Genomic DNA, 18,564 nt, shown 5'->3' with positions numbered 1-18,564 from the left:
CGACACAATTATTTACACTATGGCTTCATCTATAAAAGTGGCAAAAGACTCTTTACAAATGAAAGTTTATTTATAAACTAATTTCGAGAGGAGCACGTGCTTATGATTGACAGCTGCTGGTCCTCATTAGTTAATGCATGATTCATCAGACGATTCCTAAATCACTATAAATAACCTGAGTATCTTATCTTGGCCATCTTCGTCTTGAAGAATCCCCCCTTCCACCCCTACTCCTCCCCTTTCCTTGTCAGGGCAGCACGGAGGCCCAATGGTTAGCATTATTACCCTCACAGCAAGAATCTCACTGGCTCAGATCTTACCTGGCCAAGCCGGCATTTCTGTGTGGAGTTTGCATGCTCTCCCCGTGTTTGTGTGGGTTTTCCTCGAGCTCTTCGGTTTCCTCCTACAGACCAAAAACATGTAGCATAAGTAAATTGACAAAACTAAATCAACATCATAGACAAGCATTGAATTCAGCAAACACTCTCCATAGCTATTCATAATCTACATTCACCATTATCAAGCAGGGGAGTTCTCAAGACCTCAGACTCCCCTCTCACCCTGCAATGGTATTGTATCTCAATGGCACATTGCTGGTTAAGTTGATAAATAAATAAATAAATAAATAAATACATTTTTCCTGTTGGATGACCAAAAGTCACATTTGTATGCATACAATCAATTTAAATGTATTCCTTTTACACTATACTATTTTAATAAATTGTCATCATAATTATAAACATTTGTAGAGCAAATAGCTTAACTGTTTAGTGCACTTGACTATGTGCTATAACACATTAGATGTTTTTGAATGTCCTTTATGAAGCCATATAGTTACTCTGCGTGAGAAACAGATATGCAAGAATATTCCAGCATGTCTGTGAACTGTGATTGGATTCATTTATATGTTCAACTATTTATATTTCAACAACACATATTTTATTTAATTTTTAAAATGTTTTTTTTTTTTTAAAGTTGTCTCTAGAGATGCTGTGTGAGAGATTTTTTATTTTTATTTATTTTGTTAAATTTGTATTTTTATTTAATTATTTTTAATATTATTAATATGCACGTTGACGCAGTGGGTAGCACGTTTGCCTCACAGCAAGAAGGTCACTGGTTCGAGCTTCGGCTAGGTCAGTTGGCATATCTGTGTGGAGTTTGCATGTTCCCCCTGTGTTCGCGTGGGTTTAATGTCCAAAGACATGCAGTATAGGTGAATTATTTGGTGGTTTACTCCACTGTGGCGACCCCAGATTAATAAAGGGACTAAGCCGAAAAGAAAATGAATATAGTAATTATTATTATTATTATTATACTATACTACTATTTACTGTATTTACTATGTTTATATTTAATGTGTGTGTGTGTGTGTGTGTGTGTGTGTGTGTGTGTGTGTGTGTGTGTGTGTTCTTTTAAATGTAAACTTTATAAATGCTTTGGCAATACATTTGTCATGCCAATAAAGCAATTTCTGAATTGAGAGAGGTTTTGAGAATCAGAGTCCTTTCTAACTTTTATATATTAATGCACAATTTATTTACAGAAGAAACCGTAGGCTTGGAGGAGGGTGAATGAATTATATTTATTCATTATTGGCCTAATATAAGATTTTTAAACAGCTTTTGTGCAGGACACAGCTGCAAATATACACGTCAATATAGCATCATTTTTGTGACACTGTAATACAATAGTTCATTTTTACAGTACTGTGACGGTTGGTTTTAAGGTTGGGGTGGGAGTAGACGTTAAAAATACAAATAGGAAATGTTATAAGTGATTTAATTTCAGCCGTAACCTTATCAGAGCTAGCAAAAGCCGATTTCTACCTCTAGAGGGAGCCACAACCTCACTTATGCGAGTCAGATTCATATCTAACTGCAGTATTAAAAATGTGGTGCAAAATATGCGTTCAGAGTGTATTTAAATACTTATATATTATTAAATATACTTAATGAGATTTAAGATGATGTCTGAAAGAACGTCACGAGCTTGAAATGACGCGAACATTCTAAAAGAACATTTACATCATCATCAGAACGAGAGTTTCACCGCATTTCACTCGTGATCGCTGCTTACGGCACGTTCAAGCTACTTTTGTTGCGACAAAATCTTCACTCTAGTTTGTCAATATGTGGTTCAAAAACCAAAAAAGTTCTAGTCAGGTTCTGCCACACCCCCCAGAACATCGGGGAGCGAACTCTCCTACAAATATGGAGGTTTCAGCGAAAAACATCAGCTGTGGTTCCTCTGAGTCTGGCCTAAATGCCAGTGTTGAGCCTTCCTCCTCTGTTCAGCTTCGTTCTGGGAGTCGAACACTGAGGATTGACCAGCTTACTCCTCTCTGTCGGCAACTGATTGCCAGGCGCTCAATCCTACCTGCTCTGAAGCCAAAAACTGTTCCTGTGAAGTGTGTCAAAAAGCAGATCTTCACAGATGGACATCTGAAAGCTAGAGCATCCACACAGATGAAGGTTTCAGTGAAAGACATCTGCTACCCGTCTGACCTGACTAGTGTTGACACAGATGAAGGTTTCAGTGAAAGACATCTGCTACCCGTCTGACCTGACTAGTGTTGACCATTCTTCTAATTCTGGGAGTCCAGCAGTGAGGACAGACACACATACGCCTCACCGCCAGCAGTCTGTTGCTGTGCTGTCAAACCTGCCTGTTTTGGAGTCCAAGTATCATGTGAAGCCTGTCAACCAGCAGAGCTTCACAGATGGACCTCCAAAACATCAGGTGAAGGTTTCAGTGAGAAACATCAGCTACCCTGCATGTGTGTCTGGCCTGAATGCCAGTGTTGACCAGCCCTCATCTCTTCTGCCTCCATCTGGAAGTAGAGCAGTAAGGATGGATGAACGCTTGCCTCTCCACCGGCAGTCAGCTGCTGTGTGCTCAAACCTGCCTCTTTTGGAGCCACACCGAGTTCATGTGAAGCCTGTCAACAAGCAGAGCTTCACAAACGGACCTCCAGAACGCAGCATGAGCTCTCCTAAACACAAGACGGAAGTTTCACTGAAAAACATCAGCTTCCCTCTGTCTGACCTGAACGCCGGTGTTGACCGCTCTTCATCTCTTCTGGCACATTCTGGGAGTCCAGCAGTGAGGATGGTCAAACCCACACCTCTCCGCCAGCATCATGTTGCTGCTCCCACACGCTTGTCTGTATTGAAGCCAAGCTGTGTTTCTGTAAAGCCTTTCGATGAACTCCCTTCATGTTCGTCTGATCTGAAAGTGAAGTCTCAACTTTCCTTACCCAGACTGCCAGGCTTTACAAGTCGACTAGTGAACAAGCGTGAGTCTGTACGTGTCCCTCTGTTCACTAATATGCCTGTTCTGAAACTAACCCATGTGTCTGTGGTGTTGTGATTAAAGTTCTCATGTGTTTTCAGTGTCCATTTGAGGATGAGGATGTCAGGACGAAGAGGGCTCAGTCAGCAAAAAGTAACCCACTTCTGCTGTCAAGATTCCCCTCTGCAGTCTGTTTTTGAGTTTACAGAACTGCTACAAATCTTCCTTTGTGCATCAATAAATTGATTATTGAAAAAAAAATTGTGCATTTATTGATCTTCAAATGTTTTAATGCTCTTAAAGTGTCTTTGTGTATTTAACTAAACAGTTCTTTGAGCGTCAAGAGGTCATTTTGTTGTCCATAAAAAAAAAAAACATCAAGACACATGTCAATTCACCATTTTAATTTCACCTATAGCTTTAAAAAGTTTCAACACTGGGCATAATTAAAAATAAAACAATAATTAATAATTTGATTTGACAATTGGTATATATACATATTACACACAAAAATAAAGTTAAAGTGCTTTTACAATTTGACACAAACCACTGCAGAAATGTTCTAACCAACAGGCCCGTGTCATATACAGTAGGCTACATGTCGTAATCAATAGCCTATATAAAATAAAAGCATTAATGTATGATATGTTTTTTGTTTTCACAAGCTTTGGAGCAATGACTGTTAAAACATACTAGCTTTGGAGACATAACATAAATTCGGCTCGGCTGTGTTCAAAATGACATCAATGTTTTCAAAGTGAACTACGAAGGCAACGCAATTGTAAACATGAAGCTTGCTAAAACTGAGCTCTAATAATGCTTTGAAAGCAAATTACACCTAAGACAGATGACTTTAATGCTTTTTTAAAAATAGTCCCAAGTCTAAATGTTAGAATGTTGTAAAAGAATAGGGCATAGGGGGGAAAACTGGGAATAGAACACAGCCAGGAACTATGTTTCTTACTACAGCTCCAGAGGTGTAGTTGCCAGTGCACAAGTTTGTGACGAAATTTGCAAGTGTTCGTTGGAACGACAGATTTGGGAAATGTCAAATTAACTATGTTTGTAACAACAGAACTTGCAACCTTAGTTGGCTAACAATGGTTTTCAGAAACGCACCCCAGACCAGCAGTATGTCAGCAGATAGCAACTAATTTTTATGAAAATAACGTGTTCAAAGGGAGTGAATACATAGTTATTATGTTCATTTTGCATTTGGTTATAATATTTTACACTGTAAAATAATTAGCCATAAATGTAAAACTGTATTTTATTAATTTAGTCACCAAAATTGAGCATGACTGCAACAACATTCAAATAGAAAAATGTCCAAAACTAAACCGCTGCAACAACATAGACTTCAGTTTGTTTAAAACTGCCACAATATAAAAATATCGTAACTGTCATAATAGACCGTTCACAAGACATGCGACTCATTTCAATAATAATCAGCATCTTACATCCTTTAAAGTTTTTAATATTTGTATTATGTTAAAAAGAGGCAGCATGGTGGCACAGTGGGTAGCACGATCACCTCACAGCAAGAAGGTCACTGGTTCGAGCACCGGCTGTGTAAGTTGGCATTTCTGTGTGGAGTTTGCATGTTCTCCCTGTGTTCATGTGGGTTTTATCCGGATACTTCGGTTTCCCCCACCAGTTCTAAGATATGCGCTATAGGTGAATTAAATAAGCTAAATTGGCCGAAGTGTATGTGTGTGAAGGCGAGAGTGTATGGATGTTTCCTAGTGTTGGGTTGCAGCTGAAAGGGCATCCACTGTGTAAAACGTATGCTGGATAATTTGGTGATTCATTCTGCTGTAGCGACCCCTGATTATTATTCTTTTGTTATTTGAGCCAATTGAAATGCAAAAACAGTTTTATTTGTGGTACTCTTCCATTAACCGCTCTCTAAGGCCCAGTTTACACTTTTAGTTTTAAAACGGACAAGTTTTGCTATGGTTAAGACATCCGTCCAAACTACGCCGAAGTTTTCGAGCGCCATAAACAGAGCTTTTTAGAAAACGCTGGAAGGCCGTTTTTATTTTAAAACGCTGCTGCTCTGTGTTAGTGTGGATGAGGGAAAACGGAGACATCTGAGAACGGAGGCGTGGCTGCAGACATTCGCCTGTCTGATTGGAGTTTTTTCTCAGTATTAAGTAGCCTACACACAGTTCAGTCTTGCATCGTCTCCTTGTAACTTCAGACTCCGCAAGTTTGATATGGAAAACAAACTTCCGAGGACACGTCGGGTAAATCTCCAAAGGGAACAGTGTACTGTATAACCTCATTTACACACCCTGCAGGCTACGTTGTTTCACTTTATTAACAATAAAATAAAAACATGATATGAGGAACTGCCTATTTTCATATTGATATTAGCAACTTAACAGACAGCAGAAATGTTGAGGCGTCGTGCAGCTGCATATTTGTATGACCATCATCTTCACTGTAGGCATGTTTATAACATATATAACAGAGCCTTTAACATTACTGCCTTCTTTCATTCTCATTGAAAATATGAAACATTCCCTCTCTTTTACTGAAAATCAGTTTTAATAATCAATAATGGCCATTATAAAAGTATAACATACAATAAGTTTATACAATTATAGGAAATAAACGGAAGCAGTCAGTCAAATGTGCTGAATCAGTGGTTACATTAATATATTAACTTATGTTTGCGCTCAGTAAAAACACGTTACCTGAAAACAAGTAAAAGATTCAAAAGACCAAAGTCAGGGAATATGTCATTAGATAGAGACGAGATGAATTAAATATCACGTTTAACAAATATAGTGAGATTAGATCCAGCGGTAGATCCTTGATGAGCAGTCCAACGTGCACAGCTCTCATCGCTGCAGTGCATGCCAGAGTGTGTGTGTGGTCATGTGATGTGCGTTTTCAGCAGTGTAGTATGGATGGAGAGTTGTTCAGAGAAACTGGGTGAAACGCCAGTGTGGACGTGGATCATTTTCATTCTTAAAACTAAAACGTATTAGTGTAAACGGGGCCTAAGTTTACCCAACTATGATGACTTTAAGAAACCAAAAAATGTGAAAAGGGTCCAGACACAATAAAAGGAAATGTTAAATACTGTAACAATACAGCAGTTTGGTAAACAAATTACAATTAATAATGAAATTATCCTTAAAACTGAACCAGTGTGAACATATTCATCTTGACAACAGATGAGGCATGAAAAAATTAAACCACAAAAGAAAATGATTATTTCAGTCTGTTAAGCTGGCAAGATTTTCTGTAAGGCAATGCTTTTCTCCATCTATTCTTAGTCTGAAATCTTATTAATTAGTTAAAAAGCCCTTGGACTGACCGCAGATCTCAATGTGGTCTTCCTTGATCTGGTCTTCTCCACTTCCGATTCTTCTCTGATTCCTCTGGTCTTCTCTACTTACGATACTTCTCTGGGTTCCATTTTAAAAGAAACCTGCTGAATGGAAAACAATCCTTAGTAATAAAACATGGACTATATTATGCTCTAAAATGTTTTAAATAAAAGCAGAGAGTAAAGCTGTGGTCACACTAGAGTTTGAGCTTGTGAAATTCTGTTGTACAGCGCTGTGTAAAGGGGCGGGATTAAACAAGATGATTAGACATTTAAAACAGCAAGCGATTGGTCCATATAAGAATTTTCTGTCCAGAGCGTTTATGCTTTGATCTTTATGTTTAAATTGTTTATTGTGAAAAAAAAAACATTACATCAGTACAGATAGTTACATTTCATTCTTTTTCTTTTTTTTACAAAAGAGACAAAAAAATAATAATAACAAAAAATATATATATAATAAAAAAGAGAAATATTAATAATAATAATAATGATAATAATAAAAGAGGAAAAGAAAAATAGAAACAGGAGTATTAAGTGTACTGAAAATTACAACCAAATATCACAATCAAATGTTCAGATACATTGTCAATGTTGAAAGTAAATATTTACAATTAAACGGTATAAAATGGTATTAGATAAAACAAAAAAGTTTAATTAATACAAAATAAATTAAAAAGGGAGGGAACTCAGGACAGTGCATCTATTAAATGGAAGGCAATACCTTAAGAGAGTTAAATTAAGTTATAAAACAATGCCACTTTTTAAAGAAATTAGTTTTCCCAGAGCATCTAACCTTTTCCAACTTAAGAAAATGCATGGTATCTACAAGCCATTGGGATGTAGTTGAAGGCTTATTTGATTTCCAGTGAAGTAGTATACGATGCCTGGCTATTAGTGAGGTAAAGGCCAAAACATTAAGTTGTTTATAATTGAATTTGGACCAAATCTATGGAACCCCAAAAATGGCAACATCAGAGGATGGGTTTATATTTATGTGAGGGACCGAGCCAGCACGTACAGTAAGGGGCATACAAAAAAGAAGATTTTCAAAAATAATTATTTTTAATAAAGTGAAAAAGGTTCACAAAAAGTTCAAAAATAAATTAATTAAATAATTAAATCAATTGAAAGAACAATAAACTAAACAAGGAAACCAAACTGAGTTCAAACCAAACAAATCATGTCTAAACCAAAAACAGAACTCCATGAAATGACAAGACAGACCACATTTATAGCACAGGGACTAGTCCACATTAAACAAGAAGGGGGAGACAAAAACATACAATTTACAAATACAATAAACTAAGCCAAACATCTAAATACAAATCTAAATATAAGTTAAATAAATTATAAATAAGGCAAAACTAAATATAAATCTGAATAAACAAACATTGCAAATCATTATTGAACCTAAACTAAACATGAGCTCTCCCTCCAAGCCATTAAGCCAATGGTATCGGCAGGCGGAACCAAAAGACGGCATCTCGCGGCACGTCGGACCTTTACTTGGGCGGACCACACCCGGAAACTCTGTTCCTCGTCGGCACTGCAGCACGGTAACTTAAACTTAAAAGAAAACTAAATTAACAAAACATACAGTACAGATAACTGATTTTGTGTGCACCCAAAATAGTAATAAATGTACTGTGAATAATAAAGAAAGGTAATGAGTAACTGAAAAAGTGTATGCGTCTTATTTAAATCAGATATGAATGAAACGAAATGTATAAACACAATAACTGAAATTGTGACCAATAAATAATCTTAAATAAATATGTATAACGTGTGTGTGTGTGTGTGTGTATATATACATGTTTGTGTATGTATGTGTGCGTGCATGCCTCACTCTCAATGTGTGGCCACCACACTGGCCATCACATACTCCCTCCCTTCGGGAATGTCACTGGCACATCGGGACAAGTAGTCAGCCGTAAGGTTTTCTTTGCCAGGGACATGTCTGATAATAAACCGGAAGGGCTGCATGGCCAGGTACCAGCGGGTAATACGACTGTTGGTATCTTTCATTTCTTGAAGCCATTGTAGAGCTTTATGATCAGTCTCCAGTATAAACTCCCGGCCTAGCAGATAATACTTTAAAGAGTCCAATGCCCACTTCACAGCCAAGCATTCCTTTTCCACAATGGAATAGCGAACTTCCCTGGGGAAGAGCTTTCGACTCAAGAAGGCCACGGGGCGTCGAGTGTCAGGGCTGCCCTGTAGCAATACAGCTCCCAGGCCTCGATTTGAAGCATCAGTTTGCAAAACAAAGGGTTGGTGGAAATCAGGGTTATGCAAGACAGAATCTTTACTCAAGGCCTTTCTGAGATCTTGGAAAGCTGCAACAGTTTCTTGGGTCCACTTCAGCTGATTGGGACTCCTTGAACCAACCATGTCAGTCAATACTGCAGCCCGCCCAGAAAAGTTGGGAATAAATCTGTGATAAAACCCAGCCATACCCAAAAAGGACCTTAACTCCTTACGAGTTTGTGGCTGTGGACACCTTTCAATGGCCCGTACCTTCTCCACCTGGGGTCGGAGCACCCCTTTACCGATAACAAACCCCAAGTACTCTGTCTCTGCCTTTGCAATGGTACACTTTTGGGGGTTAACTGTCAGGCCGGCTGCCTGAAGGCGTTGCAGAACTTCCTGGAGATGCTGCAGATGTTGCTGCCATGTGTCACTGTACACCACAATATCATCCAGATAAGCAGCTGTAAATGATAGTCCTCGCAGTACCTGGTCCATTAGTCTTTGGAAGCTGGCCGGTGCCCCATGCAGTCCAAAGGCTAGAACCTTAAAATGGAATAGGCCCCAGGGTGTTTTAAACGCAGTGAGTTCTCTGGACTGTGGAGTCAACGGAATCTGCCAATAACCTTTTGAAAGATCAATGGTGGTTAGAAACTTTGAGGTGCCCAGTCGATCAGTGAGATCACTGATTCGTGGAGTAGGGTAAGCATCAAACTTGGTCACGGAGTTGAGGTAACGAAAGTCTATACAAAACCTTATTGACCCATCCTTTTTCGGAACAAGGACCACAGGGTGGCACCATTCGCTTTTAGAGGGTTCTATAATTCCCAACCTCAGCATCAGATCCACCTCCTCTTTCAGCGCTTCCTGGAGACGTTCAGGGACCCTGTAACTCATTCTTCGAACTACAGCATCGGGTTTCAACTCAATATTATGTTCAATCAAGGTGGTAAAGCCAGGGTATTCTGAGAAGACTTCTGGTAAACAAATTTCTCTCACCTCATGCTGTTGCTGTGGGGACAGGTGACTCAGATCCACATCTCCTAGAGCTGACTGAGGCAGAAAAACTTCAGAATCATCCTCTTCTTTGACTTGCCGGATCATCAAGCTGTGGCTAGATTCAGGAGGACGAGGAAACCATTCTTTAAGCAGATTTATATGCAGAGTACGTGTAGAATGAGAATGGTCAGATAGAGCAACTTCATAGGTGGTAGGACCTAGTTTCCTTTTAATTTCATACGGCCCCTGCCATTTTGCAAGCAGCTTACTTTCATGACTGGGCAACATCACAAGTACCTTCTGACCGGGCTTAAACTGCCGCTCCAGAGCAGATTGATCGTACCAGGTTTTCTGCCGTGTTTGAGCTTCTGCCAAATGAGACTGAGCTAGTGCAGACATCTTTTGCAAACGTTCCCTCATCTGAATCACATAGGATGCCACATTAGTTTCATCATTTCTCTGTGGGTTTCCCTCCCAAACTTCTCGGAGTAATGCTAAGGGACCTTTGACTTCATGACCATAAAGCAACTCAAACGGGGAAAATCCAGTGGAGGCTTGTGGCACTTCCCTGTAGGCAAACAGAAGATATGGGAGCCATTGATCCCAATCAGTGCCAGACTCACCAACAAACTTGCGTAGCATCTGCTTTAATGTCTGGTTAAATCTTTCAGTTAACCCATCTGTCTGGGGATGATAAGGAGTGGTTCTCAAACTCTTGATGCCCAGCAACCTATAGACCTGCTTCAGAATGGAGTGCCTATGAGTGGCAGTGGTTGGAGAGGGACCCGCCTTGGGCAGTCAGAGGACACTTTTTGACATTCAGGGCAGGTTTTACAGTACTGGGCTACTTCTGAGTTCAGACCAGGCCAATAGAAGTGTTTTCTAATCCGGGCAATGGTTTTACGTTTCCCCAGGTGGCCAGCCCAAGGAATCGAGTGACCCAGAGTAAGGATAACTTCACGGACACACTGTGGTACCACCAGTTGTGTCACTTGTCCCATCTGACGATATAGTAGACCCTGGTACATACAAAATCTTTCCTTTGTCTCTCCATCAACATTTTTTCCATCCTCCTGCTTTGCTCTCTCCAGATAAGGAACAAGACTGGCATCCGCTTGTTGCATCTGCATAATGTTGACCGGCAGCTTAAATTTGGGTGAGAATTCAGCAAACTTATCAACAGGCATTACGGAAGCATTATATTGGATTTTCTCAAACCGTTTCTGTCGTCTGGATTTCCTAGGTTTAGTTGAGCCATCGATTTCTGCATCAAAGAATGGTAGCGTAGCAAGCAACTCTTTACTTTCGTCTCTCTTATGGCTCTGGGCTCGAGTAACAACCATGTTACAGGTGGATGGTGGCTGCAATAAGTCCCACAGTACTGGCAGGTCATGCCCCAAGACTACAGGGAAAGGTAGGTTGTCAGCTACACCGACCTCCAAGAAGTAAGTCTGACCTCACACCTTCAGATAGACCTCTGCGGTGGGTAGCAGCTTTTCGTCACCATGCACACAGCGGACAGCCTTCAGGTTGGTGTAGCGAAGGAGGGCTGGAGAAATGCACTTCATGTGTACCAAAGTCTGATCACTCCCGGTATCAACCAAAGCAATCATTTCCTTCCCATTAATCTCAACAGTGGTGCTTGCTGGTGAGCGTTCAGCTTTAGGGGCTGGCTTTGCAAGATGCCTGGGCACATAACACAGGTGAGTATTCTTGATTACATTTCTAGGGCACATGGGCTTGGTATGACCTTCTTGATTACATAGGTAACATATTGGCATTTTCCTATAATTCTTAGGAGCATTGACAAATGCAGGCCCTCCTCCAGGAGGCTTACCAGCACCAGGGAAGTTTCTCATAGACTGCTGGGGAGGATTTGCTCTCCGGTCATCTCGGCTGGATTTCCACCACCAGGACTGATTTCTCTGACGTGCTGCCACAAACACATCTGCCAGTGTTGCCGCTTGTGAAGCCGACTGTGGATCATGTTCTCGTACCCACACCTGTAGCTCTGGAGACAACATTCTCAAGTATTGTTCAAGAATGATCACTTCACCAATTTCTTTAATAGACTTACTTTTTGGCTGCATCCATTTACCATACAGTTCTTTTAACCTCACATATAGTTCTTTAGGGCTTTCAAGGTGTTCTACTTCAAGAGACCGAAACCTCTGCCTGTAGGTTTCTCGACTGATGTCATATTTCCTTAATACTGCAGATTTAAGTTCATCATAATTCAAAGATTCATCAACATCCATGTGAACATAAGCAGCCCGGGCCTTACCCGTCAGAAAGGGAATCAGATGAAATACCCACTCCTCTTTTGGCCATCGGCAAACTGCTGCCATTCTCTCAAAAGTAATTAGGAAATGTTCAACATCATCACCATCAGACAACTTTTCCAATTTAGGCTCTTCAAGCTGGCACTGACCTGTATCACAGGCTTCAGCTCCCTCTCTCCGACAGGTACTTAACTGAGATAATGGCCTACTTGGAACAGCAGCCTCATCTGGGTGATCCAAATCATCTTGAGGTGTTACCAAAGTATTTGGAACAGGAGTTGTGCGAGCCTGCACCTCCAGCTGCAAAAGGCCAAACTGATGATGGAGAGCTTTGAATCGGCGTTCCTGCTGGGCCAGCTCTGCAATCCTTTGTGCTTCCTGAGCCTCCATTTTTGCCATGTGAGCTCTCAACAAGCCTGTCAAGTCAGCTATTGTTGGTTCAGTGCATTCAGTCTCCACATCAAATTCTCTCACCTCCTGTAATTCTTCATCCCCCAGCTCTTGTGTAACTTCATCCAGTTGCTCCACTGAAACAGCCTTTGGGGCTCCTCTTCGTCCTCCTCGGTTCATGGCCCAGAAAGTTCACCAAAGAAAAAAACTATGCCCCCTACTGGCAAATCCCACTTCTGACACCACTTGTGAGGGACCGAGCCAGCACGTACAGTAAGGGGCATACAAAAAAGAAGATTTTCAAAAATAATTATTTTTAATAAAGTGAAAAAGGTTCACAAAAAGTTCAAAAATAAATTAATTAAATAATTAAATCAATTGAAAGAACAATAAACTAAACAAGGAAACCAAACTGAGTTCAAACCAAACAAATCATGTCTAAACCAAAAACAGAACTCCATGAAATGACAAGACAGACCACATTTATAGCACAGGGACTAGTCCACATTAAACAAGAAGGGGGAGACAAAAACATACAATTTACAAATACAATAAACTAAGCCAAACATCTAAATACAAATCTAAATATAAGTTAAATAAATTATAAATAAGGCAAAACTAAATATAAATCTGAATAAACAAACATTGCAAATCATTATTGAACCTAAACTAAACATGAGCTCTCCCTCCAAGCCATTAAGCCAATGGTATCGGCAGGCGGAACCAAAAGACGGCATCTCGCGGCACGTCGGACCTTTACTTGGGCGGACCACACCCGGAAACTCTGTTCCTCGTCGGCACTGCAGCACGGTAACTTAAACTTAAAAAAAAACTAAATTAACAAAACATACAGTACAGATAACTGATTTTGTGTGCACCCAAAATAGTAATAAATGTACTGTGAATAATAAAGAAAGGTAATGAGTAACTGAAAAAGTGTATGTGTCTTATTTAAATCAGATATGAATGAAACGAAATGTATAAACACAATAACTGAAATTGTGACCAATAAATAATCTTAAATAAATATGTATAACGTGTGTGTGTGTGTGTGTGTGTGTGTGTGTGTGTGTGTGTATATATACATGTTTGTGTATGTATGTGTGCGTGCATGCCTCACTCTCAATGTGTGGCCACCACACTGGCCATCACAATTTACCTGCAACACCTTGGACATATTTGTAAAATAATTAATCCAATAATTCTGTAATAGAGGGCACATAAAGATCATATGACTCAAATTACAACTTGGTGCATGACATCTGTCACATCTGTCATCGATATTGAGAAAAATTTCAGATTGCCTGGTTTTTAAGAAATGGACTACATGAAAGACTTTGAATTGTATCAGACTAAGCCGAGCGCAAATTGTACTAGAACGTATTCTCTGCAGTGCACCAAGCCACCATTCTTTCTCAAAACATATTCCCAATTCTTTTTCCCAAGATTTTTTAATTTTAGTAAGAGAACCATCATCCAAGCTCAAAATGCACCCATAGATTTTTTTTAGTTGCAGTAGCTCTTCCCATACCTGTAGTTTAGTTAGGGATGGGTAGCCTGAGAATAAGGTAGCAGAGCAATGTCTAGCCTGTAAGAATCTAAAAAAATGGATTCTGAAAGCTCCATTTCAGAAGAAAGTTGTGCATAGTTGCAAAAAATGCCATCCCTATACAGGTCCTGGAAATTTCTTAAACCTTTCACATACCATTGCTTAAATACAGGATCTGCAAGGGATGGTGGAAACATGTGATTTCCCCAGCCTGATCTCACGAGAAAACATAAGTATTTTACGTTTTGGCAGTTTAGTGGCTTATTCGTACAAATTCGTACGAGTTCAGTCGTACGAAATGGTACGATTTTAAAAAGGAGGCGTGGCACCTGACCCCACCCCTAACCCCAACCATCATTGGGGGATAAGCAAATCGTACTAAATTGTAAGAATTAGATCATACGAATTCATTCGAATTAGCCACTAAATGAAAAAGTTACAAATTGCCGTGAGATTGTGTTGGATTTCCCAGTAGTGGCATTAATATTGAAGCAGAGGTAAAATTAAAGTGTCTTCTGAATTGGCACCAGATCCGAACCGAAGCAACAACTACTGGATTTTGTGTTAGGGAAGAAGAGGAGACATTGAAAGATAAGGGAGAAGTAAGGAGAGCCAACAGTGAAGTAGATGCGCATGAGATGGCTTCCAATCTGCACCAAGGCGCAGTAGATGAACTAGACCAGAATGTTAATTTATGAATATTTACGGACCAATAATAAAACATAAAATTTGGTAAAGATAGCCCACCACTTAGTTGACATTGCTGCAGCAATGATTTCCGAATTCTAGGAGACTTGTCCCCCCACAAAAAATTACTAATTATTTGATCAAGGGATTTAAAGAAATGCTTGGGTAAATACAAAGGAACACACTGAAATACAAAAATAAATTTGGGCAAAACATTCATTTTCACAACATTAATACGACCAATCAATGATAAGGGTAAACTGCTCCATCTTTGAAAATCAGACTTGGATTGCTCCAACAAGGGGAGGAAATTTGCAGCTAGTAAAGAAGGAAATGATCTAGTTATATTAATGCCAAGATATCTGAATCCTGATGAACTGAATTTAACTGGAATATCTGATTGCGACAGATTCATAGCTGATGCGTTAACTGGGAAACATTCAGTTTTATGAAAATTTATTTTATAACCGGAAAAAGAGCTTAATTGATTTAATATAGATAAAATAGTTGGAAAGCTAGGAATTGGCTTAGAAATATATAATAATAGGTCATCTGCATATAAAGATAATTTAACTTTAACACCTGAACGCACTAGACCATGCAGCAAAGGGGAAGACCTAAGAGCTATTGATAGGGGCTCGATGACCAAGGCAAACAGTAAATGGGAAAGTGGGCACCCTTGACGTGTGCCCCGTCCCAATTGAAAATAGCTGCATCTAATATTATTGGTATGCACACTTGCCTGAGGGGAATTATATAAAAGTTGTATCCACTTAAAAAAATTGGGATTGGGGACAACTTTTTGAAGGACTGCAAACATAAACTCCCACTCAACGCGATCAAACGCCTTTTCAGCGTCACATGAAATCACCACTTCAGGTGTATTTAAAGAATATTTGGAATAAATTACATTTAAGAGTGTACGAACGTTAAAAAATAACTGTCTCCCTTTGATAAAGCCTGTTTGTTCCTCAGATATAATTTTTGGAAGTACGTTTTCAAGACGAGATGATAATACTTTGGCCAACATTTTGGCATCTACATTTTGCAAAGAGAGAGGCCGATATGAACTACATAATTTAGGATTTTTATCTTTTTTTAAAAGGAGAATTATAGATGCTTGTGTGAGTGTTTCTGGTAAGTAACCATTCTCTAGAGATTCTATGTACACTGATAAAAGTAGGGGGGGTAAATTTATTCTGAAATTTCTTTAAAAATTCTACCGGAAAGCCATCTGGCCCGGGGGCTTTATTGCAGCGCATAGTTTTAATTGCCAGATTTATTTCATTAATGTCTAAGGGGGCATCAAGAATTGTGGCATCTGCTGAATCAATTGTGGTGACATTTAAACTTTGAAGAAAAGAAATCATAGCCTGTGAGTCAGATGGAGCTTCAGATGTATAAAGAGTTGAATAAAAAGATTTGAATACGGCATTAATTTCTTCAGGCTCAGATACCAGATTACCAACTGGATCCTGAATTTTTGGGATTGAACGACTAGCTACCTGACATCTTAATTGGTGCGCTAAGAGACGACTAGCTTTATCACCATGTTCATAATAATTACTACGAGAATGCAATAAAAGCCGCTCTGCATCATTTGTCAAAATAAGATCCAATTCAGCCTGCAGGTCAAGACGTTGTTTAATCTGAACTTGTGAGGGAATGCTGGCCAACTGTTGATCAATATTAAATATGTCAGAAGTAAGCTGACGTATTTTTTCTGTACGAAGTCTGTTTAAATGTGAAGAATAAGAAATGATCTGGCCACGTAGGTAAGATTTAAGTGTTTCCCACAATAGCGAGTAAGAGACCACGCCATCTTGATTAATATCCATAAAATCATCAATAGAGGTTGAAATAAAATCAATAAAATTTTCATCCGACAAAAGGAGAGAATTTAATCTCCATGGGGATGAGTATCGTGGAGTTGCAGACAATTGCAAATCAACAGTAAGTGGGGCATGATCAGAAATAACAATGGGGTGGTACTGAACAGATTTTACTCTAGGAATTAAGGAGCTGTCTATAAAAAAATAATCGATACGGGAATATGTTTGATGGACTTGTGAAAAACATGCTTTGATCTTTGATTGGTCTCACGCAGTCATGTGAGGCGATTTCGCAGGTCAGAGTTCACCAAGCTTGAACTTTGCAACACAGCGAACTGCGAAACTTGTCACACAAGCCTGCGTTTCCAGTCTGAAGCATTCGCGTGCGTACAAATCTATGGAGAGAAAAGTCCAGTGTGACCGCAGCTTAACAGGACAAGCTTGTAGTGGATGTTTACTAGAAAAACCTTTGTGAGAGGATGTTGTGTGAGAGAGACTGAGAAGATTGTTCTGTGAATATGTGTGAGATTGCATGTATGAGTGTGTATATGTGAGTATGTGTGGAGAGTGTATGAATGTGAGAATAAATTCAAGAGAGTGTAAGTGTGAGGATGTTTTTGTGCAACGTGTGTGTATGTGAAGACGCTTGCGAGAGCGCCTGGATTTGAGTGTGAGGATTTGTTTGTGGGCCTGTGTGTGAGAATGTTTTTTGTTTTTTTTGTTTTTACCTTTGCACAAACTCTAGCCTTGCACTTTGCACTCCTGGGTATGAAATGTTCAAGAAGTTGTTTGAGGCAAACATCAATTTCTGAGCATTGCTGGAGATGGTGATGGTTTTCTCTGAAATTATTGACAGGAAAAAAAGAAAGTTATTTGCAGCCAAAAGGGAACTTCGTGCAAAATTTAAAATGTTTACCTTCAAAAATATTCAAACCTGCCACACAAATTATGCAGTGTACTTTAACGTTGGACAGCGTCCACTTCAGCAGGCAGAGTTTTCCCATCCCCTTTCTGGAACATCTGGTCCAATAATTCACTGAAGTGAAGTGTGATCTGTTTTTGCTATTTTAAAAATGAAGGTATAATTATTCAAGGTAAAGTCAATTAGTTTAGTCAAGTTGGTTAAAATAATTTTTATTGATTAAATGTTTGCTTGTAAAAAAGAATCCAAAATTAAAAGCACATATGGTCTACATCAGTGGTTCTCAAATCTTTTTCACCAAGTACCACCTCAAAAAAAATAGTCTCTCCAAGTTCCATCATAATGAACAGTATGATATACAGTAATACATTAGTAAAATGACCCATGGCTACTTTATTGTAGTTTGGTATATTTACCTTCAGCACACGGCTCTCGATAATATATATATATATATATTTTTTTTTTTAATATTATAATTCTTTCAGGGTTTTCACCTTTATTTTTGACAGGACAGTAGAGAGAATTGACAGGAAAGCATGGGGAGCAGAGAGAGGGGAAGGATCGGCATAGGACCGCGAGGCGGTATCAAACCCGGGTCGCCGCGAGCACCAGAGTGCATGTGTCGACGCACTAACCACTACACCACTGGCGCCGACAATATTTGGTTTTTGGCCCTTTATACAAAAAAGTTTGAGCATCCCTGCTTTAAACAATGTTAAATACAAATTAATTATCGTTTTAACTACACCTTCTATGGTTTAACAATGGTAGGGTATTCATGGTAAAACTGAGTTTATACAAAATTTAGAGTTGCAAATTTAGGAATATAAACTTAAAAATTATTAAATAATTGCTCATTTACCTATAATCAATCTGCCTGCCACACAATCATAATCATAATTTAACCTTAGAAAACCATGGTAAGAATTAAAAATGACTTAATTACAATAAATATCTGATAGTCTTGATTATATTGTTGAAAATGTCTTGACTACAAAATACAAGCACAACTGTTT

The 18,564-nt window shown here is 39.1% G+C and overlaps 2 protein-coding genes across 8 annotated transcripts in view; one reads left to right on the top strand and one right to left on the bottom strand.

The window, feature by feature from the left end:
* Window positions 1-18,564, bottom strand: part of LOC147840395 (uncharacterized) — a 42,052-nt gene that overhangs the window by 3,405 nt on the left and 20,083 nt on the right. For 5 of the 7 annotated variants that reach the window (XM_087287825.1, XM_087287828.1, XM_087287826.1 and 2 more), the window contains one exon: window positions 17,561-17,688. The exons of 1 other annotated variant lie outside the window; for it this stretch is intronic. In XM_087287825.1, coding sequence (XP_087143951.1) covers window positions 17,587-17,688 — 102 coding nt within the window. In that variant the 3' untranslated portion in view covers window positions 17,561-17,586. Of the gene's footprint in view, window positions 1-320; window positions 404-6,625; window positions 6,740-17,354; window positions 17,467-17,560; window positions 17,689-18,564 lie in introns of those variants that run through there. One more of the 7 variants, XM_087287824.1, reaches the window with a different exon arrangement.
* On the top strand, window positions 2,030-3,549 carry LOC147840396 (uncharacterized). The gene is made up of 3 exons (XM_087287866.1): window positions 2,030-2,480; window positions 2,527-3,306; window positions 3,396-3,549. The coding sequence occupies exons 1-3, from the start codon at window positions 2,133-2,135 to the stop codon at window positions 3,492-3,494; spliced, it is 1,227 nt and encodes a 408-aa protein (XP_087143992.1). The 5' UTR covers window positions 2,030-2,132; the 3' UTR covers window positions 3,495-3,549.

The sequence above is a fragment of the Danio rerio genome, chromosome 16 (assembly GCF_052040795.2).
Source record: "Danio rerio strain M-AB ecotype USA chromosome 16, GRCz13ab, whole genome shotgun sequence".
Classification (NCBI taxonomy): Eukaryota; Metazoa; Chordata; class Actinopteri; order Cypriniformes; family Danionidae; genus Danio; species Danio rerio.
This window is presented reverse-complemented; position numbering and strand designations above follow the sequence as displayed.